This window comes from Leptonychotes weddellii, chromosome 16 (assembly GCF_054177405.1).
Source record: "Leptonychotes weddellii isolate Sample4059 chromosome 16, ASM5417740v2, whole genome shotgun sequence".
NCBI classification, from domain to species: domain Eukaryota; kingdom Metazoa; phylum Chordata; class Mammalia; order Carnivora; family Phocidae; genus Leptonychotes; species Leptonychotes weddellii.
Genome location: NC_138384.1, coordinates 11983521 through 12005444, shown reverse-complemented (window position 1 = coordinate 12005444; position 21924 = coordinate 11983521). Strand labels below are relative to the sequence as shown.

Here is a 21924-nt window from a genome sequence, read left to right as displayed (position 1 = left end):
CCTGGAGAGGCTGGTCCCTGCACAGTCCCCTGAAGGGTGTGTTCTGGGTCCCAGCTCTCACTGCTAGGACCCACCCCTTCCTGGAGACTGCCAAGCACTGGCCTGGCCTGAAACCCGGAACCCTACCTTCCCAGGCACCTAATCTGACTTTTCGACCCAGATATCCCCAGGGTAATGGGCCATATCCCCATTGAACAGATGAACCAAACCTTGAGTTTCTGAATGAAAGGGCACTCGCTGCAGGCTGCACATAGCTGGAAATGGAAGGGGAAGGCCCAGACCAGCGCAGGGACAGAAGAGGTGTCCTAGGTGCCCGCCTTGATTTGGCTAAATAAGCCTCATTAACACACCGGTAGGCCAGAGTCCACCTGACTCCAGGCTTTGGGAAGCCTCTGACTGGCCTAATGAGCTCCCAGGTGGTTCTCATGATGGCCCCGGGAGTGGGGGAGAATGAGTTCGTGTGAGCGTTTCCCCAGGGCCCCGCATCGCTCGGGGAGGGTGGGTTTCCCTCCCTGGAGTCTCCAGGACGACAGGCTGTGCACGCCGGTCGTCCACGTGAACACGCGTGCGTCCCCACACACGTGTACCCAGGCGTCGGGGACTGCGGACGGCAGCCCACCTCTGCCCAGCTGGTCTGACGCCGGCCCCCACTGCCGAGTAAGCAGGTTGCCCGACTGGGTCACGACACCCCAAAAGAGCCCGGCCCCCCACCCCCAATGCGAGTGACTTCGGCACCGCTTGGAAAAGCAACCAAAGAGCTTCTGGAGGGCCGTCCAGACTTGTCCTTGCCTGGGATGGAAGGTCCCAAGGTGGGCGACACCCCGCGCGCCCGCTGTATGTCGTGTATCGCGCCCGCGGGACGCCCCCGGAGGAGCCCAGCCCGTCGCCCGTCTGCTAAAAGCGCGGGAAGACCCCGGCCCGAAACCACAGGCTGGAAGGGGTACCGAGCCCCTTCCCTGGGGTGGGGGGGGGCGGACACGCAACCACCGGTCCCCACCCGCCAGGCAGCCCGGCTGGCCCCGCCCCAGCACCGCCCCCGGCCCAAGGCGGCGGCGCCCGAGCCCGCCGGCCCCGCTCGCCCGGCCAGTCTGGCTGCGCCCGGGCTCGGATTTCAAAGCCGGGCTCCGGCGCTGAATGGGCCTGCGCCCGGCCGGCCTTCCCTACAAGCCCCCGCCCCCCACCCCCGCCGTGGTCCTCCCTCCGCCGCACCCACGTGACGCCCGAGCCGCGGCGGCTCGGATTACCGCCGCCGCTCCAGTCCCCGCGCCGAGGCCGCGCCGCCAGCTGCCCGCGCCGCGCCCCCCGCGCCGCCCGCCCGCCCCGCCGCGCCATGGCCCGCGCCGCCCCGCCGCGGCCCGCCACCCCCGAGCGCCGCGAGGCCGGCCGCTGAGCGCCGCCCGGAGGCGGAGGCCCGGCCCGGCCTCGGAGCGAGCGCCCGCCGCGCCCGGCTCCCTCGGCTGCCGGCGTCCCGCGCCCCTGCCCGCGCCCGCCGTCGCCGCCCGGCCCGGCCCGGCCCGGCCCGAGCATGGAGACGGCGGAGAAGGAGTGCGGCGCCTTGGGCGGGCTCTTCCAGGCCATCGTCAACGACATGAAGGTAACGGGGTGCGGCGGGGCCGGCTGCCCGGAGGGCGCGCGGGTGCGGGTGCGGGTCCCCTCTAGGGACGAGTGGCGGCGGGCATTGGGGCCCCGCTGTGTGCGCGCGCCGCGCTGTGTGTGTGTGTCCTTGTCTGAACGCGTCCGGCCTGCGTCTGCTGTGTTGCCTGGGTCTCGGGGTGCCCGTCTGAGGGGGTGTGCGTATTCGTGTGTCGGGGTGTCCGTGCGGCGCCCGGGGTCTTTAAAGGCCCGGGGTCGGCAGGTCGTAGCGCCCCCCGTGGGGTCCCGACCTGCTCACACGCGGGCTCCCTGCGCCCCCGACCCCCAAATCATGAATGGGGTTTGGCTCCGGTGTCGGCTCCACGGCCCTAAATTTGATGGGTCCCGGGTCTCGCCGGCCTCCGCCCCCTACCACCACCGTGCACCCTGCGCCCCCCACCTACCACCCCCCCCCCGCCCCCAACGGCCCTGGAGCCCAGACAATGCTGTCACCGCCAAAGCAGGGAAAAATAATAAAGCGGAGAAGCATTAACTCCTTCCCCGCCGGCCTTGGCCTCTGTGCTCGACCCTGCGAGGCCTCGACCCTGCGACTGCTGCACCCCCCCCCCCCCCCCCCTGCCCAGGTCCCCTGAAACAGGCCCTAGGAAGCTGCAGGACTCCAAGGACTTTAGGCTGACTGTCCCTCTGTCCTCACCTTGGAGGGAGGAAGGGAGAGGGTTGGGGTTTCTGGAGCAGCCCCAAGGGGGAACGTACTAGCACCGCAGGCCTTCAGCACCAACCCCCAGCCCCTCCCCCACCTTGATTGGCCAAGGCGGTGGGGAGCAAGCCACCAGCTCTTGGCCCACCACTGACTCACTAGTTGGGGAAACTGAGGCCTAGGAATGGTCAAGGTCATTAAGGAGACTGTCCAACTCTGTTCCTGACCTCATCCCTCTCTGTTCATCTGGGGAGCAAGGGAGAGCCTCTCCCCAGAGAGGCCAGGGCTTGGCAGGGCCGGCGCAGGCTGACTAGGCAGGGAGGAGTTCCAGCTCCAGTGACAGGACGGGGCCGGGCACCGCGCTCCTACCTTTCTCCTCTGAGGCAGGACTGCAGGGCAGGGGAAAGAACTGGGTTCTCCACGTGAACTCCAGAGAGCCCCCACCCTATCGCACACCCCCAAGTATACAACACACAATTCCTCGGTGACCTCACAGGCCCAGGAGGAAATACCACACACCAGGGCTGCTGGCCCCACAGTGCCCAGGCAGGCCCTTCCGGAGGCTCCCGGTGCTGCCAGGGGAACAGCCCTAGGGGCAGCGGCCAGATCCCTGCCCCTGCAAAAGGCCTGAGGCAGTCCCCACCTAGGACTACAGGGTGAGCAGCATATAGATGCCCCCCCCCCCATAGGGTGCTCCCCTGAGACCTCCATCCCTTGCAACTCTCCCTCTGGGCCCCTCTGGCAGCCCTCAGAAGTCCTGGCCTCTCTCTGCCCTCAGCAGGCCCTCCTGTCCTGTGGATATCACAGCCCTGGCACTGGGATCCCTTCCTGGGACCAGGCAGCCCAGACTACCCGCCCCCAGCTACTCGCAGTGCTGGCAGAGAATGGGACCTTCCGCCACCCTCCTCCCGCTGGCAGCCTCTCTGCTCAGAGAGGGACAGAACTGTCCCTCCCTCCTCAGGCAATTTGCAAGGAACTCTGAGATCAGACAGAAGGAAAAGGGAGATATTCAGGCCGGATTTTCTGACATGTGGAGGTTTCACCTGGGGCGATGCTAAGTACCTAGGACATATGCATGTGTTCAGGCCAAGGACAGAGCAGGGGACTGGGCCACCTGGAGGTTGATCACCTGGATTTGGGGAGCAGTTTCTGGCTGTTTCCCTCAGTGATCTGAGCCACAGAAGCAGCGGGGCTTCCATAGAGGAAGGGGGCTGAACTGAGGAGACTGAGCCTGCCCCATGAAGCCTGTCCACAGCACGTCCACGAGCCCCACAACACCCCCCAGGACCGAGCTGCGCCTGGAGGCAGGAGGCCCCGAGCTGCACCTGGAGGCTGGAGGCCCTGAGCTGCACCTGGAGGCTGGAGGCCCCGAGCTGCACCTGTTGGCTGGAGGCCCCGAGCTGCACCTGGAGGCTGGAGGCCCCGAGCTGCACCTGGAGGCTGGAGGGTCGGGAGGAGGGCACCGGGTCAGGGTTGGGGCCGGGCACTCAGGAGCTTTCCCTGCCTCTGTGCCTCACTTAGCTCAGATGCCCACTGGGTGGGTGCCAGGCCGCCCACTGAAGCTCAGAGGGGCAGAGGCTTGCCCAAGATGGCAGGACAGGGCAAAGCACCTTCAATGGAGTGAAGGGGGCCTCTCCTCAGCACTGGCCCATCCAGGAAATGGGCCCATAAATTTTGCCTGTCCTCCCAAGAGTGGGGAGTATGGCCCAGGCTTGGGCCCTGCTGGGTGGGAGGGGCTTCCAGCAGAGAAGCCGGGATCCCGAGTCCCTTTTTTTTTTAGCCGGCATTAACTGAGCACTTACTGTGTACTGGGCACGGTGCTAAGTGCTTCCCCTGCAGGGCCTCCTCAAGTCTCCCCACGGACCCAGTGACGTAAGTGCGGTTCCCAGCCCAATTTGACAGATGAGGAAGCTGAGGCCCAGAGTGGAGCCCTGGCCCAGGGTCACCCAGAAAGCCCCCTCTCTGGGATCACAGCCAGGACTACAACCCCCGCCAGATCAGAGACTGTCTCCGAGGGCCAGGAGTCCCGAGCACCTCTAGTGACAAGCCCTGGGGACAGAGTGGGTGTTTCTCCCATCCCTGCAGTTCCTACCCCCTCCTCCCCTTGCTGCCCGCTGACCCCCTCTCTCTACCCTGGAGGCAGGTGTAGTGACCAGTCGTGGGATCAGATCTTGCCCCTGCCGTGTGGAGGCCTTGAGCAAGTCAGTTAATCTCTCTGAGCCTCAGTTTCCTGACCTGTAGAATGGGGGTGATAGTCGTATTTATTTCACGGGGCTGTGCTAAGGACCCGACGACGCGCTCACACAGCGCAACAAGCGCTTGGCCAGCAGCAGTCACTGCCACCCAGAGTCCTAGAGCCTGACAGCCAGGGCATAGCCAGGGTGAGGGCATGGGCCCAGGTGAACCCTGAAGACCCTCCCCTGGGACACTGGCCGCTCTGCCCCCCCCCCCACACACACCTCTTTATCTCCGGGTTCTATGAATTACCTACCGGTGAGGGTGGAGCCCCGGCCCTTAGAGACCAAGGTGCTCAGGTCCCCCTGTTGAGGAGGAACTGGGCCAGGCCTCCCCCCATGCTGTGTCTTGTCCCCTCCCCACTGGGAAAGCTGAGGGGGTGAAGGTCTGGAATGGAGTGAGCCTGGCTGGCTGGAGGCCAGGGAGATGGGCCTCAGCCTAAGGCTTTTCGTGGGGTAGGAACTGATCTGTCCCCAGCTTCTCCTAATTCCTTGTGTTCTGAGACTGCCCAGAGGCTGCAGAGGGGCTGAGAAGGTGTCCTGGGGGTCAGGACACCTGCCCCTGGTCCCCTGCTCCCCTGCCTCCTCAGCAGTGGCTCTTCTCCCTGGAGGTCTTAGCAAGGCTTCAGGGCTGGGATGTGGAGGTGATGTAAGCATGCCATCTTTCAGAAGACTCTTGGGGGTGCCAGGGTGAGGGTCAGCTCCTTGGGATTGCCAGGGACAACGTACCAGGCTCCTTTACCCTGAACTGTGCGCACATGGAGACAGCCCACCCACAGCCTCCCCCATCCCGCTCCAGCCTGTGTGGACTTCTCAAATATTTGCTTTCCCTGGGCACTGGCTGGGCTGGGAGGAGAGGGAGTTTCTAAGGCCGTCAGAAGCTGTCCTGTCTCCTTTCCACCCCTGCAGGCTGTCCTCAGCCGGAGAGGCCATCTCGAACCTGCCCCTGGGTTCCAGTCTGGCAGAGCTTCCTTCTGAAGCCATGAGGGCTGGGGTCTCTGCCTTCCCTGTTTGCCGAGCACCCCAGCCTACATGGAAGGGAGGCTTAGAAGCCCTTTCGGGCTGGGGCTTTGCTGGCCTTGGGCTCCCCTTCAAGCATCCAGGCCTCCACGGGGCTCTCAGGCCAGGGCTGAGGTTTCTCCAGGACCCATCCGCCATGGGAGGGCGCATTAGCCAGAAAAGCCCCTTGATCAGACTGGACAGCTTGGTCGCCAGGAGCTAAGCCTCCCCACCGGGAAACCCCCTCCCAACTCAGAGCTTTGGGCCAGGCTGGGATAAAGGCCACACTGTGTCCCCAGGAGGGGAGGGGAACTGGGGGTGGAGAAAGGTGGCTCTGTTGGCTGCACAAGGCCCCATTCAGCCTGAGGCCTGGCTGTCCCGGACAGGCTGGCTGGGCCCTGCAGCAGTCACAGCCTCCCCAGGCCTGGGAGCCACTGCTGCTGGCCTGGGATGGATGGGTGTCCGGGCCGGTCACAGCTTCCGGGGCCCAGGGTGGGGCCCCCCAGAGGCCTCAGTTTGAGACCTGGCCTGCCTGAGCCCTGCCATTTAATGTTTCCATCCCCTCTGAGGGAGGATGTGGGCCAAAACGGTGGCCAGTGTAGACAGTTGTCCAGACTTCCTGTCAGGGAGGGAGGGATGAGCAAAGGCACCTGTTCCCAGGGCCAGGCCTTGTTCAATCCCCATGGCTCTGTCCTTGGTCCTCGGTCGTCCCAGAAGGGCCAGGAGCCTCCCTCTCCATAGGGGCAGGGCCAGTCCCTGAGAAACTGCCCAGAATCTGGACGGAGGCATGTGGGGAGCCCAGCCCAGGTGGAGCCTTCCAGCCTCCAGAATCTCATTACCTCTCCGTCTCCTCGGCAGAGCTCCTACCCCATCTGGGAGGACTTCAACTCCAAGGCCACGAAGCTGCATTCCCAGCTGAGGTGAGGCTGCTGAGGGTGCCCCAGCTGGGGAGGGGACGGGCAGAGGAGAGGACACCTCACCCACAGACCGTCCCACTGTCCATCTCCCCAGGACCACTGTGCTGGCTGCTGTGGCCTTCTTGGATGCCTTCCAGAAAGTGGCAGACATGGCCACCAACACCCGAGGTGGGGAGGGGGCGTGCCTGGAGGTTGGGTATGCCCCAGGTGGGGCTTGGAGGCTGGAAAGGCTGAGCGGAGTGTGAGCCAGGGAGAGGACACTGGGCGCAGAGTTGGGACACTGAATTCTGTTCCCTAATGGAATCGGCTGGTCGTCGAGTGAGCCTGTTATCACTAGTGGCATGCAAGCAGGAGCGGGTGAACGGTGACAGGGATGTTACGGTGGGCTTTCCGTTCTTGCTGTGGGCGGCCAGCTCCATCCCTCAGCCACAGCTGTTCAGCCTTCCGTGCAGTGCGTCCGACCCGACCCCGGCTGCCTCTTACCCCCTCTCCTCGGCCAGTCTGAGAGCACGCAGGGGCAGGCATGCCCCTGTTGGCCTTGGCGTCTCTGCCTTCTAGTTCAAGTAGCAAGGACTGGGGCCCCTGAGAACAAGTAGCGGGTGCTTGCTCGCACTCACGCCTGCCTCGGGGCACCTGGAGGGGCTTCCCGCCAGGGCTGGAGGGGATTTGGGCCGGCTCTTTGGACGGTCTCTCGCGCTGGCCTGACCACCAGAACACCTGGAGCTGCAGCGGGCGGGCACGGCCGGGATGCGCAGGGCCTTGGTCCAGCACAGAGTCACCGCAAATACAGAGAACAGATCAAATCCACCACCACCCCGGCCCCGCCCCCGCCCCCGCCCCCCCGTCCAGCACGGATCGCGGGATCGCGCAATGCTGGGGGCGGGGCGCGGGCTGCGAGCGGCGGGCCTTCGCGGCCCGGCGCGCCCCCTCGTGGCCGAGGCTGGGACTGCCCGTCGGGGCCCCTTCCCACGCTGCGCGCTTGCCTCGCCAGGGGCCACACGGGACATTGGCTCGGCGCTCACGCGCATGTGCATGCGCCACCGCAGCATCGAGACCAAGCTGCGGCAGTTCACCAAGTGAGTGGGGGCCGCAGGCAGGCGGGCGGCGGGTGCGGGTGACGCAGGGAGACCCCGCTGGTGGCCCTGACCCTCCCGCCCCGCCCGCAGCGCCCTGCTGGAGAGCCTCATCAACCCGCTGCAGGAGCGCATCGAGGACTGGAAGAAGTCGGCCAACCAGCTGGACAAGGACCACGCAAAAGGTAGGCCCTGAGCTCGGGCCGGGGCTTCCTGTCCTCATTGTGCAGAGCTCCCCCATCATAGCACTCCTCTCTCACCCCGTGCACAGAGTACAAACGAGCCCGGCATGAGATCAAGAAAAAGTCTTCAGACACGCTGAAGCTGCAGAAGAAAGCACGCAAAGGTAGAACCCACAGTGGCCCAGGGAAGCGTAGCCCCACGGGGCCCCACTCCGTGTGCCCCACACTCTAGGGGGTGCCCCAGGGCGTCATCCGGGCTGGAGGGGCCTTATCCTGGATACAGGACCCTCCAACCTGCTGGGTGGGACAGAAGGAGCCTCCCTGCACCCCAGACCTGGCCCAGGCCCTCCCCTCTCAGGGAGGCAGCAGGAGGCCAACAGGCCCAGGCACCCACACCCCTGCCCCAGGAGTGGCTCTTTCCATCCGGCTGTCTTTCACACATTCTTTCTTTCTCTGTCTCTCCTCCTCTCCTCCTCCCACATCCTTCCTGTAGAGCTACTTGGTAAGTCAAATGTCCGTCCCTCCAGCTGCTCCTCCCGTCCTTGTCCCATTTGTCTGTCTCCCCCAGCTCAGGGCCATTGGAAGGAGCCTCTCCAGGCCAAGGAGGAGCAAGGAAGGCGGTCGGTCCAGCGAGGGAGGGGCCCGGGGCACAGTCCCCCTGGGGCCCTGGGGGCCCCTGGCCAGGGATGAGTCCCAGGCCGCTGCTGGGTCAGTCTGCCAGGCCGAGAGGGGTTGGAGCGGGCGGGGTGGGGGGCACAGGCCCTGGCTGTCCCACTCCCACCAGGCCCGCCCGGTGACCTGTCGCCTTCTCACATCCTATCTCACCATCTCTACCTCATCCTCTTGCCTCACTCTGTCTCTCTCGCTGCTTCTTTGTGTCACTGTTGCTGTCCTTGTGCATCACTCCCTGAGCTGAGTGGGAGCCCACACTGAGACCACCCCCTTCCCTTCCCCCGGGGCCCAGCCCCTAGCTCTCCTGACCCCCACACCCCTCCGCTGAGCCCCCAGGCTCTACTTTGTCGGGCTCCCACCCTCTCCCTGTGCCCTGCGAGGTGAGTGGGTACTGGCCCACGGGCAGTGAGGGTACCCTGGGGGGTGGAGGTCTCAGCCATGGTGGCCTCTGCCGGACTCACCTGAGCACACCTGCTCCCAAGGTGGCTCCCGGTGGGCTCTGCCCGCTCCACGTCCGGGGTGGCTTTGCAGCTTGGTGTCTTTCCTGTGTGTGTGTGTCTGTCTGTCCTCTCTGCCTGCTCTGGGACCAGCCCTGGCACAAGCCCCAGAGTCCTGGCTGCCCTCCCCGGTCCCCGGGCCCCCATGGCAGTGCCCAGCCCCACGGCAGGGACAGCACCACAGGGCCTGAGCCATGCACACGGCGAGCCGGGCCGGCGTCCCCAGCGCGGCCTCTCCTCCCAACCCCTCCAGGGAAAGGAGACCTGCAGCCTCAGCTGGACAGCGCCCTGCAGGACGTCAATGACATGTACCTGTTGCTGGAGGAGACAGAGAAGCAGGCAGTGCGCCGGGCCCTGATCGAGGAGCGCGGGCGCTTCTGCACCTTCATCACGTTCCTGCAGCCCGTGGTGGTGGGTCCCTCGGAGTCAGAGGGGTGTTCTCAGCATCCCCCGCCATTGGGCTAGTTGGAGGGTCTCCATGAATTTGAGGAAATCCCAAGAATCAGGATTTGGGAGCCACCAGTGGGAGCTTTTCGGGGTGACTCAGAGGCCCCAACAGGTTGGACAGGGCCCAGGGTCAACCCCTCAACCCCCGAGAAAGGCCGCTTCTCAGTGATACCTGGCTGGGTGCCTTCAGAGCTGCGTGCTCACAGCCCAAAGACAGGTCTCATAGCTCATGGTGCACTAATTTGGTCTGGACAGATGGTCACACTGGCCTCAGGGTGTCCAGTTCCAGCCTCGATCAGACCCGAGCAGTGTTGGGGGAGAGGGGAGAAGCAGGGGAGGCCTGTTCCTCCAGGGTGGGGGGGCAGGGGCAGGACCGGTGGGTCTGACCCGCTGCTTCCCCAGAACGGCGAGCTGACCATGCTGGGAGAGATCACCCACCTGCAGGGCATCATCGACGACCTGGTGGTGCTGACGGCGGAACCCCACAAGCTGCCCCCCGCCAGTGAGCAGGTGCGGCCGTCCTGGGGCTAGGGGACAGGGGAGGGGATAGCCTGCCATTGGTTGGGGGACAGTAGAGGAAAAAACAGGACAGAGGACCAGACATGTCCCAACACGTGCCGTGGGACATCCAGGAGCACCTGCCCGGGGGAGGGGTGGTGTGCACAGGACCCAGTGGAGGCCTCAGTCTGAGAGCAGATTGGGGGGGAGGTCCCATGGGGTTGGGCCCCGTGTCTGCCCTCAGGCTCCCCCTGAACAAGCCAGACCTGGTGACGCCTGCCTGTCATCCATGCCCAGAACCTGTCCCCTCCCCTAGACGCAGGCACACAGACACCTGCCCACACTTGCCACCCGCTCGGCGCACCACTGTGCTCCCACTGCACGAGGGTCAGTCCTACGTGACAGGCCCATGGCGTCGCTCTGGCCCGGTGCCCGCTGTGTGCCCGGCACTCTGCCCAGCACTTTCCACGGCCACCCTGTTGAATTCCCCCGCCCCATGGCCCTTGCAAGACAGGAGTCATAGGCTGCTCTTCACGGGAGAAACCAGGTGAGGTTCCAGGAACTTGCCCAAAGGGCACAGCAGAGCCAGGATTTGAACCCCATGGTGTCCCTCATGGTCACTCTCACCTTCTCTGCCAGTGACAGTCCCCAGGGACCCCTGGTTCTCCCATGCCCCCCTCCCCTGGCAGCCCTGCTTTCAGACTCCCCTGGAGGGTCTCCTGCTGGGGCTTGGCTCTCAACAGGGAAGAGAGTGGGGGGGCCTCTGTCCCTACTAGCCCTCTCTGGGGACCCCCAGACAACACTAAGGCTCTCTGCAGAGGAAGACTGCCTCCGGTGATTCCCATCTCTGTCCCTGTCCAGGTGATCAAAGACCTGAAGGGCTCGGACTATAGCTGGTCCTACCAGACCCCCCCGTCTTCACCCAGCGGCTCCGGCTCACGGAAGTCCAGCATGTGCAGGTCAGTGCGGGGTTGATGGGGGGGCAGGGGGGGCAGGGGCCCCCAGGGAGGGGATGGGTGAGCTCCCAGCAAAGCTGCATCGAGATCTGCTTCCGGGCCCCAGAAGTCACCCAAGTGCGTCACAGAGGAATTGGCATGCAAGCATAGAGGACGAATGTAGCCCCATCTCAAGGCCGCTGCCTGCGCGGGGCGGGGGGGGCGCAGGGCAGTTTCGTTGACGGAGCAATCACTGTGTGCCAGGGGCCGTGCTACATGCTTTATGCATTTTCTTCACTGAATCCTAACACCACCACATCAGGTATGGTGTTGTCTCCATTTCACAGAAGGGGAAACTGAGGCACAGGGTCCCGGCATTTCACAACTGGGCTCTGCCCAGCCCAGCAGAGTCGACGTGGGTGGAGGGATAGTAAGAATCTAAGATCAAAGGTGGGCACAGATGCTTCTGGGAAGGTGTGCTGAGGCCCCAAGGTAAGGGACGCTCCAGCCTGGCTGGTTCCTGAGTGCTGGTTCCCGGCTAATGCCTCAGCCTGAACCCGGGCCCATGCTGGCCCCTGAAGTCTCCTTCATTCACGGTGCAGGCTCGGGATCAGGGACGCGTCCAGGGCTGGCACTAAGACAGCGTTTGGAGGAGACATTTAAGATTCAAGGTTCCTCAGCGGGGTGGGCAGTGAGCACAGATGAGTTACTGGTGGAGGAGGCCCCTCTGGGTTCCAGGCTCCCCTTCCCCAGAGCCACCTCTGGCTGGGCACCTGGGCATGGGAGGTAAGCCGCGCAGGGCCATCAGCAGCTCCTGTCGAGGGAGGAGGGCCTGGGTCTGTTAGGCCCCAGGTAGGGGTCCGTCACAGCAGGGAGGGTTGATGGCAGAGGACACCCATGACCCAGGGTGGGGGCTGAGTAGCTTCAGGATCACATTCAGAAAGAAAGCAGCCTTCATTGCCCAAGAGTGAAATGGTTACAGGATGTGAGCTACGGAGGGCTGGACACACTCAAGGGGATGGAGGCGATGAGGACAGTGGTGGGTCCAGGACGCACACAGACCATCACCGCACCCTAGATATCCAGTTAGGATTTGATGGCAAAGATCTGACTTTGAGGAGGCAGTCCAGAGTTGGGTTCTAGCCCGAATGGGACAAGGTTTGATGCTTAGTGACTCAGTTTCCCCATCACCAACCAAAGTCTACTGTTCTTAATGGCAAAGTAGGAAGCAAAGTGACTGCTTGGCCCTGGGCATGCCCTGGAACACAGCTGTTGGGTGCTGTCCCCTGCCTGGGCCCGCCTCCTTCCGACCCCCCCCATCCCAGAACCCACCTTTTCTGTGGCACCCGAGTCTCAGGACTTGTAGTCTGACTTTGTCTTTTCCTTCCTTTGCCCCTCACCTCTCCCCTCCACCCTTGTCTGTCACCCCTCCACGCGCACCCTGTGTCTCCCTGTCCGGCTGCTGCCCCCCCCACCCCCCCAGCGCCCCCAGCAGCAGTAGCAGCGCCAAGGGCGGCGGAGCCCCGTGGCCCGGGGGTGCCCACACATACTCACCCGGTTCCACCTGTCGCTACCGCAGCCTGGCACAGCCAGCCGCCGCCCGCCTCTCCAGTGTCTCCTCCCACGACTCTGGCTTCGTCTCCCAGGACGCCACCTACTCCAAGCCCCCCTCACCCATGCCTTCCGACATCACCAGCCAGGTGAGGAGGCGTCTGCAGGGCCTGCAGCTGTGGCGCCTGGCCTGGAGGCCCCCAGGACCGCCTCACCGGGGACCAACCTGGCTAAGGACCAGGGTTAGAGCAGCGGGCATCCGCCACAGTGGTGGCAGTGGGGGGCTCTTGTGCCCCACTTGCTCACCACTTCCTGACTCCTTACCGCCTGCCTTCTTCCACTTACGGGAGCCCCGAGGGGGCTGCTGCGCAGCTCTGATCCCTTGGGACCCTCCCCCTGCATAGGCTTACCGTGATGGGGTGGTGACCCTAGAAGGCATCCCCAGGAGCCCCAGGACATCCTCCTGCTTCTACACAGTTGGGCCAGCTCACTCGGAACCCAGAGACTGGCCCATGAATCTCCTCAGATGCAGGCTCAGATCCTGCAGCCTCAGTGAGATGGGCAAACAGAGGGACCACAGTAGAAGACAAAAGGAGGTCAGGCCACCTGCCCAGGGGGCTATCCTCAGGGTGTCCGGAGTGACTGCATTTGGATCCAGTCTGCTCTTCCTCCCCATCTAGGCTAATGCCTCCATTTGGGCTCAGTATTTTATGTTCTGGATTTTTGCTCAAGGATGTCCCCATTACACTTGCAGTCTCTCTCCCCGTGCCGGCTCATTCCCGTCAGGACACAAACAAGCTCCAGCATCGTGCATTTTAAAAGCCCTCCCTTCCCCCACCATGTTATCCTCCAACCACCTAGTATCCTTCACAACAGAACTTCTCAAAAGAGTTGTCTGCACTGACCATCTCTACCTCATTTCCATTCATTTCTGTCTGTTTCACCTATGTAAAACTGAAAAATTTTAGATTTGTTATTTTCTCCCATATGGTTTTATGCATGTTTGCTGTATATATTTTGAGACTCTTCTGTTAAGTGCATACAAGTTTAAAATGTCAACTCTTCGTAGTGAATTGAATCTTCTAACATGATGTAGTTGATCCTCTGCTCCTTATAATGCTTTCTTAAAGTCTCTTTTGTTTGATGTTATTACAGCTATCTTAGCTGTATTCTGTTCAAGATTTATATTATCCTTTCCCATCTCTTGGCTTTTAAACTCACTATATCTTTGTGTTTTAGATGAGTCTCTTATAAATAGCAGATGCCTGGATTTTCTTTTATATAATAGTTTGACAGTCTTTATCTTTTAATCAGTATTTTTTTTTAAAGATTTTATTTATTTGACAGAGAGACAGAGAGGGAACACAAGCAGGGGGAGTAAGAGAGGGAGAAGCAGACTCCGTGCTGATGACCTAAGCCAAAGGTAGACGCTTAATGACTGAGCCACCCAGGCGCCCCTTATTCAGTATTTTTAGTCCACTTATATTTATTGTGATTACTGACGTATTTGGACTCCTGGTTTGTTTGGTTTTTTTTCTGTTTATTCCTTCTGCTTTTTCTGTGCTGCTTTTGTCTCTTCCCTTGCCATTTGTTTGTTTTCCTTTTTCCCATTTGTCCCCCCCCCCACTAGATTCCAAGTTATACTCTATTTCTTTTCTCTTACAGGGTACCATGAAATTTTACCGTACATCCTTACCATTCACCTCCTGAATAATTCAAGGATCTTAATAAATATTTTAACTTAGTCACCCACTTTCTCCCAACTTATAAGCTATTATATGTTATTCTCTATTTTTTAATAACACAAATGATATTTTTCTACTTACTTTCGTTATCCTTTTGTACATAATTTGTCTAGATTTCTCCATATGCTTACACATTTCTTTGTTGATCATTTTTTCTCATACCTCAAGTCTTCCTTTCTGAAGTATAGCATATCCTTTAGAAGTTCTTTTAGAATAGGTCTGTAGTAGTAAATTCTTGTTTTTTGCTTATCTGTAAACATGCTTCATTTGGTCGTCTTTCTTGAAAGTTTTGCCGGGGACACAATTCTGAGGTGACAGTTGTTCTCTTCGCACACTTTGAAGGTATTTTTCCACTGTGTTTTGGCTTCCATCGTCGGTTAAGAGGTCCTCCGTCAGATCATGAGCTTACTTTGCTCCCTGGTCACTTTTAAGATCTTTGCTCTTCAGTTTGTGTCTAGTTGCAGATTTGTTTTTATTTAGCCTCACTTGATATGTTTGTATTCCTGTATCTTTGTATTCATGTCTTTCATATGTTTTGGAAATTTTCAGCCATTATTTCTGTATTCCTACTTTCGTTCTTGCTATCGCTCCTTCTGAGATTGCGATTCATTGTCTTGCCAGACCTTCTCATTTATCTGTCTGTGTATCCTTCTCTTAATTCTCAGATTTTCCTTCTCCTCACTTCTCTGTATGATGTTCTGGATCATTTACTCAGGTCTGTCTTCCAGTTTCCTTTTTCTCTACGTTACAGCAATTTAACCTTTCCTTTGAGGCTTTTTTCTAACTTGGTATTTTGAAATAATTTCAGACTTATAGAAAAGTTGCAAAAAGAGTACAGAGTTCTCACCTATTCCTCCCAAGCCTCCCCTAATGTTAACCCCTTACGTAGCTACGATACTATTAACTAACCTACGGTCTTTTCTCAAATGCTGCCAGTTTTCTCTGGTCTAGGAGTGCAGGACCCTGTTCTATCTCTTGCGGCTTCTCTAATATGTAGTCGTTCTTCAGTCCTTCTTCTTTCATGACTTTGATACTTTTGATACCGGTCAGGTATTTTGTAAAACATTTCTCAGTTTGGATGTGTCTGGGGTCTTCCCGTAGTTAGACCGAGGTCACACATTTCTGGCAAGAATACCGTACCAGTGGTGGATTGCTGTTTCTCATCCTCACCAACCCTTGGTATTTTACATCTTTTTCATTGTAGCCATTCCGGGGCGGGGACCACAGTAGAAGGCATCCTGTAGTGCCCTGTATTTTTAATTTGTACTTCCCCGACGAGGAATGAGGTTGAATACCATTTCATGCTTCTGAAGGCCACTTGGCTGTCCTCTTTTATGAAGGACCTGTTCACATTTTTGCCCATTTTTCTACTAGGTGTTTGTTTTTTTTTTCTTATTGATTCCTAGAACTTCTTATATATTATGGATACAACTCCTTCATCTGAGATCTTCTCTGATTCTGTGGATTCCTTTTTTACTCTCTTAATGGAGTCTTTTAATGACCTAAAATTCTTAATTTTAACGGATATCCAGTTTGTCCAATTTATTCGTTTTTTTAAATTGTGCTTTTTGTGTCCTGAGATAAGCCTTTTTCTACCTTTTTCATTTAGCTCTGCAGCTCATCAGGAATTGATTGTGTGTGCACGCATGTGTGTGTGTGTGTGTGCGCACATATGATATGAGGTAGGGGTCATTTTTCCATACAGATATCTAATTGGCAGTATATTGAAAAGGCCATTTCCCCCCCCCACTGCACTATAGTGTTGCCTTTGTCATAAATCAGGTATTATCTGTATACCTGTAGCTGTTTTCAGAGTCTGTATTCTGTCTGCTGGTTCATTTGTGTTCTCATACCAAGACCAGGCCACCTTAATTATTGTGACTTTATACAAAACTTTGATAATGTGGTAACAGAAGTCTTCCAGCTTTGTTATTCAATATCTTCTTGTCTATTTCTGGCCCTTTGCAATTCCTTGTATTCCTTAACGTTAGCTTGTCAGTTTCCATCAAAAAAACAGTAACAGCAACTCCTGGGGTTTTGACTGGGGATTGCTCATGTCTCCATTCATTTTGGCTTTTCCTTCTGTCGGTGATGTTTTATAGTTTGCATGTAAAGATCTTGCACATCTATCACTGGATTTTTTTTTTCCTGGGTATTTAATGTTTATTGATGCAATTTTATTTATTTTAAAGATTTTATTTGAGAGAGAGAGAGAGAGCGCACAAAAAGAGCAAGTGGGGAGAGGAGCAGAGGTAGAGGGACAAGCAGACTCCATGCTGAGCGTGGAGCCTGATGTGGGGCTGGACCCATGACCCTGAGAGCATGACCTGAGCCAAAATCAAGAGTCAGATATTCAACCAACTGAGCCAACCAGGCGCCCCTATTGATGCTATTTTAAATTATATTGGCTTTTTAGGGGGTTTTTTGTTTGTTGGCTGCTGATATTTAAAAATTTGATTTTTTTTCTTTGGTATATTGATCTTACATGCAATAATTTTATTAAAATCACTTATCAGTTCTGATAACTGTAGACTCTTCTGAGTATTCTGCATATGCAACAGTCATGTCTTTTATGAGTAAGGACTGTTTTTTTCTACCTTTCCTATCTTGTGGCTTTCTGCTACTTTTTTTTTTTGCCTTACTGCCCTCCTAGGACTCCCAGTACTGAGCAGAAATGGTGATCGTGGGCATCCTTATCTTTTTCCCACCCTCTGAGGGAAATATATTGATATTTATGTAGATACTCTTTATTATCAGATTAAGGAAGTTTTTTCTGTCCCCAGTTTAAGTGTTTGTTCATGAACAGACATTGAATTTTTCCACTGAGTGTTTCAAATGCTTTTTCCATTGGGTTTTTTTGCTTTAACAATTATATTGGTAAAAATCTAAATTTGTTTCTTGTATCATCTGAATCCTCACTTGTGGTGCTTTGTTTCCTTTTTTATTTTGGTGATCTTGGTTCATCATAAACTGTAAAAAAAATCTGGGGGTCTAAATTAAGGAGAATATGGAGAGTTTGACAGGGCAGGCGTGGTACTAAAAACGGACCCTTTGCAGGTACCCTGGCTTAATTCGGGCCATCACAGGGCGAGCCCCCCACCTTGGCCCTTGCCCAGTCTCCCAACCACTGTACTGCACTCAGCGTGTGCCTCAGGGAGCGCCCATGGTCCTGTGTCTGCCCTGACTGCCTTTGTCTTCATTCTTGTGTCTTCTTGTGAGTTGGGGGCTTCCCAGGCCACCTACTCCCCACGACTGCCCAGAGCAGGTGTCTCCCCTGCACGCTTGGTCCACTCAAAAGTGGACCTCTGCCCCCACCATTCTGTGACCTAGTTCTCAAGGTCTCCAGGGATGCCTCCGTGTCCTCATCTGATGGACCCCTGGCAGCCCGGCTCCTCCACAGGGCAGGTCCTTCTGAGTTCTATGACATCGTCTGCTATGGTTTTCTTCCCACTTCTCTGGCAGCTCCTTGTTCCTCTCCTTTGCTGGACCCTCTTCTTGCCAGCCACGGAGCGTAGGCGTGCCTGGGGTCCTTGAACCTTCTAACTGCCCTCACTGCCGAGGTGACCTTACTCTGTCTCATGGCCATGGATCGGTGGCTCCACCCTTGTCTTCTCTCTCATCTCCAGACCTGTAAATGCGGTTGCCTGCATCACAGCTGTGCGTAGATACCTGACAGGCAGCTCAGCGCTGCGCGTGCAGGATGGAACTCTGGACTCCTGCAGGCCAGCCCTTCTCAGATGACAAGGACACCGTCAACCCCGCTGCCCTCCCTCGTGTCTCTCTTTCCCTGGCCCACCACATCCGGGCCATCGGCAGCGAGTCCGGTTGTTAATTCTCACAACCTCTGGCTCTTGGGCCGGGCCGCGGGGTTGGTCGGTGCCCGCAGTGCGCGCTCAGGGTGCTGAGATCTGCCGCAGTCGCTCGCAGGGGTGGCGGGGTGGGGTGCCGAGCCGGAACGCCCCGCTGCATGCTGGCACTGTGACCTGGTCTGTTCTCTCCTCTCCTCCTGGCCTCCCCGCCCCGTCCGCCCGCCTGCTCGCCTCTGCATGGCAGAAGTCCTCCAGCTCTGCGTCCTCAGAGGCCTCGGAAACCTGCCAGTCCGTTAGCGAGTGCAGCTCCCCCACCTCGGTCAGTGCTCCCCACTTGCAGTGGGACGCAGGGAGGGTGCAGGGTCAACCAGAGGGGGGTGCACACAGTGCCCACTCCCCACAGGAAAAGCCGCCTGGGCACGCCTGCAGCCACTCCCAACACACATCTTTCCCTCCTGGGATATGGCCATCCTACCCCTGGGCCTGGAGGGACTGAGGGGTCATGGCACCCTCCACGCTCTGCCCTTGGTCATGATCATGAGCCTGAGGCCCCCTTCTGGGCCTGAAAACCCTGAACCTCAACTATAGTGAGGGAATCCTTCACTGAGGACGGCAGGGCCAAGGGCCCCCTGACCCGTCTGCCACACCCTGCAGGACTGGGCCAAGGCGGGTCCCCACGAACAGCCCTCGGGCACCAGCCTACAGCGGAGGAAGGACCGAGCGGAGCACCCACGAGACACGGAGCCAGGCCTGGCCAGCGGGGGCACCCTGGGCCCCAGCGGAGAGGAGGCACCGCGACCCCGCATGTCCCCTGCCACCATCGCAGCGAAGGTAGGCGCCGGCTCCCCTGGCAGCCCAGCCAGGACTCCATCTTCACTGCCAGGCCAGGTTCCCCTGGCGGGAGCCACCTGCAATTCAAGGGCGGGGAGTGGGGGGCGGGGGGGGGCGGGGAGCCAGGCTTCAGCCTGCAGTCTTACCACCCCCAGCACGGTGAGGAGGTGTCCCCCGCGGCCAGTGACCTGGCCATGGTGCTGACCCGCGGCCTGAGCCTGGAGCACCAGAAGAGCAGCCGGGACTCGCTGCAGTACTCCAGCGGCTACAGCACGCAGACCACCACGCCCTCGTGCTCCGAGGACACCATCCCCTCCCAAGGTAGGCCCTGGGGCCGGGGCTGGGTCACCAGGCCTTCACAGCCCCGGCCCCGGCCCACTGCATCCCGTGCCCCCAGGCTCCGACTACGACTGCTACTCGGTGAACGGGGACGCGGACGGCGAGGGCCCGGCTGAGTTCGACAAGTCCTCCACCATCCCCCGCAACAGCAACATCGCCCAGAACTACCGCCGCCTGATCCAGACCAAGCGCCCGGCCTCCACCGCGGGGCTGCCCAGCGCCTCGGGCGCGCCCCCGGGCGTGGCCACCATCCGCCGCACACCGTCCACCAAGCCCGCCGTGCGCCGCGCGCTCTCCAGCGCCGGCCCCATCCCCATCCGGCCGCCCATCGTGCCGGTGAAGACGCCCACGGTGCCCGACTCCCCCGGCTACGCGGGGCCCACGCGGGCGGGCAGCGAGGAGTGCGTCTTCTACAGTGACGAGGCCGCCTCGCCCCTGGCACAGGACCTGGCCAAGGCCTCCCCGAAGAGGCTGAGCCTACCCAACACGGCCTGGGCCAGCCCGGCCCCTGAGGCAGCCGGCTACGCAGGGCTGGCGGCGGACGACGAAGACCAGCAGCAGCAGCTGGCCGCCAACCGGCACAGCCTGGTGGAGAAGCTCGGGGAGCTGGTGGCGGGCGCCCACGCCCTGGGCGAGGGCCAGTTCCCTTTCCCCACCGGCCTGGCCGCCGCTGCCGCCCCCACCGAGACGCCCAGCCCACCCCCTGCCGCCTCGGGCGAGCCCCCGGCCGAAGACATGCTGGTGGCCATCCGCCGCGGGGTGCGGCTCCGGAGGACCGTCACCAACGACAGGTCAGCGCCCCGCATCTTGTGATGGCGCCCCCCTCCCCTGTGGCCCCCGCGAGAGGCAGGTGGCCTGGCAGGTGACCCGCAGCCACTCAGAGCCAAGGCACAGCGAGGAGACAGCAGACAGGCAAGCTTTCGGATTTTTTGTTTAAGTCACGTGGGATGGAAAGACACTCATCTTGGATTGCATCATTTAAATGGGAAGTGACTTGTTTAACAAAGCTCACCAGCTCTGAGCCTGCAGGTCTTGAACTGGGTTTGGAGCCTGTTTTATATGTTTCTTGCCTGTTCTGCTCCTCCTCTTCCTCTTCCACAGGCCCTGCCCTCCCCCCCACCCCCACCCCACCCCCGTCTCTGGGAGCCTACCTGGGCCCGCCCGCCCTAGCTCAGGCGATCTGGCCCAGCTTCTCTCCCTGGTCAGTGGTGCCTGGGTCTTCTCCTGAATACTGTTCCCCTCCGCCCCTGCCTGGTCTCCTCTCCTCTCCTCTCTCCTCTCCTCTCCCAGGTTCCTCTCGATTAGGGAGGCAGGCTGGCTGTGGAGGGGCCAGGTGCCCAGTCGGCTAAGGTGTCAGATTTGACTGAAAAGCTACACAGAATGGCACTGGAGGTGGGGAGGTTGAGGTTGGGAGGCCCAGGCTGCTGTGGAGGAAAGAGGCCCACAGGCCCAGGGCCCCAAGTTGAGTCTTGGGGATCTGTTTGGAGGCGGCTGTGGAGCCCGAGGGGCTTCAGGTCCTAGCTTCCCCTCGCCGGGGAGGTGTGGCTGGGGCTGAGAGGCAGGGCAGCAGGGAAGGAATCCAGAGGCCCGAAGGGCATCTGGCCAGCCCTCCAGGAGCTGCTTTCAGATGTGTGGTCCTCACCTGGACACGTTGAGAATTTAACTCTGGTGGCACTTTGGTCCAAAGGTGGTTTCGGGCACCTTTGGGGATAGGGGCTGGAGCTGTAGAGGGTGTGGGGGTTATTTTATGAATATAATAATAGAGCTGACTGGACAAGGACTGTGTGTGGGGACAGGGTGGACAGTACAGGGTGTCCGAGAGTGCCTGAGGGACAGGGGTCCTCACAGTGGCCTGGTGGGCCCATGGCAGGAGGAGGGCCACATTGGCTTCCCCAAAGCCAAAATAAGGTTGGAGAGGGCCGGGGTGGGGGGCAGGCAGCAGGTCTCCTTGGATGGGGCTGGGGTGCGGTCCAGGGAGCTTGGCTTTGACTCTCTGTTGCCAGAGGAGATGCCATCCTGGTGCAGTCCCCTCGGAGTCCAGTCCTGTGCTGGCAGTGGGTGCGGGGTGGGGGTGCCCGCCAACTCGAAGCAGGTAGAAGCAGGTGCGTCTAGGGCGAGTGGAGGGCTTCCTGTTGTCCTGCAGGCCAGCAGAGAGGGTGGCCGGGCTCAGAGGGCAGAGGGACCACAGGGTGGGGCTCCCGAGGTCAGGAGAGCAGGCTTTTCCTGGTCTGGATGGGATGGGGTTGGGTCTGAGTCTCAGCACCAGGCTGGAGCTCCTGGTAGTTCTGCAGGGAACCGGGATCCAAGTAGGGTTGTCAGGCAGGTCTGGGGAACCAAGGCAGCCCCTGGGTGGATGGAGCCCCCCAGGCTCCCAAGGGCAGACGGAGAATGGTATCTGTAAGTTGCTAGGTCTGAGAACAGCCTTGCTGAACGCTCCAGCCAACCGGAGAGCCCAGGTTAGGGTGCCTGGAGAGAGGGCCCAGGCGAGGGAGGGCCTGAAGAGGCCGGGAGGGCAGGTGGCCCATTGGGGAAGGCCCGGGATGGGGTTTACACTGCCCCTTCTCCGCAGGGCTGTGCTGGCGTTTACCTGGTGGGTGGAGGGAGTAAGATGCAGGATGTGTGATGTTAGCAGGGTAAGGGGTGGAGGGGTGGCTTGGGAGGCCCAAGGAGGGGGTGGGCATGGCAGAGCCACCCCGCCTCCAGGCTCAGGCCTCCTCCCAGCCACCCCAGGGCTGTACATAACTCCCCCATTCCCGTGAACACCTATCTATCTCCCATTTAGTGACCACCTCGTAGGCCCACCCCCTTGGGATCCGAGCCAACCATCCCGCATCACAAACTTTGGTTTGGGGGACTTCTTCGTGTTTTGTTTTTTTTTTTTTCATTTGTACAGAGAAATATTCTT

At 59.5% G+C, this 21924-nt stretch overlaps 1 protein-coding gene across 5 annotated transcripts; it reads left to right on the top strand.

The window, feature by feature from the left end:
- The first annotated feature begins 1434 nt into the window (after positions 1 to 1434).
- On the top strand, positions 1435 to 20158 carry MTSS2 (MTSS I-BAR domain containing 2). 5 transcript variants are annotated; one of them, XM_081806367.1, is made up of 14 exons: positions 1436 to 1594; positions 6382 to 6443; positions 6535 to 6608; positions 7432 to 7516; positions 7607 to 7698; positions 7785 to 7859; positions 9118 to 9275; positions 9714 to 9821; positions 10671 to 10768; positions 12324 to 12444; positions 18094 to 18168; positions 18504 to 18680; positions 18836 to 19001; positions 19078 to 20158. In XM_081806367.1, exons 1-14 carry the CDS (start codon positions 1526 to 1528, stop codon positions 19830 to 19832), a joined length of 2115 nt encoding a protein of 704 aa, XP_081662493.1. In that variant the 5' UTR covers positions 1436 to 1525; the 3' UTR covers positions 19833 to 20158. The 5 variants fall into 5 exon arrangements, with proteins under 5 accessions (XP_081662494.1, XP_081662492.1, XP_081662493.1 ...); XM_081806365.1 differs by having other exon boundaries at positions 12228 to 12444; XM_081806368.1 differs by lacking the exon at positions 18094 to 18168 and having other exon boundaries at positions 1435 to 1594.
- Positions 20159 to 21924: the final 1766 nt, after the last annotated feature.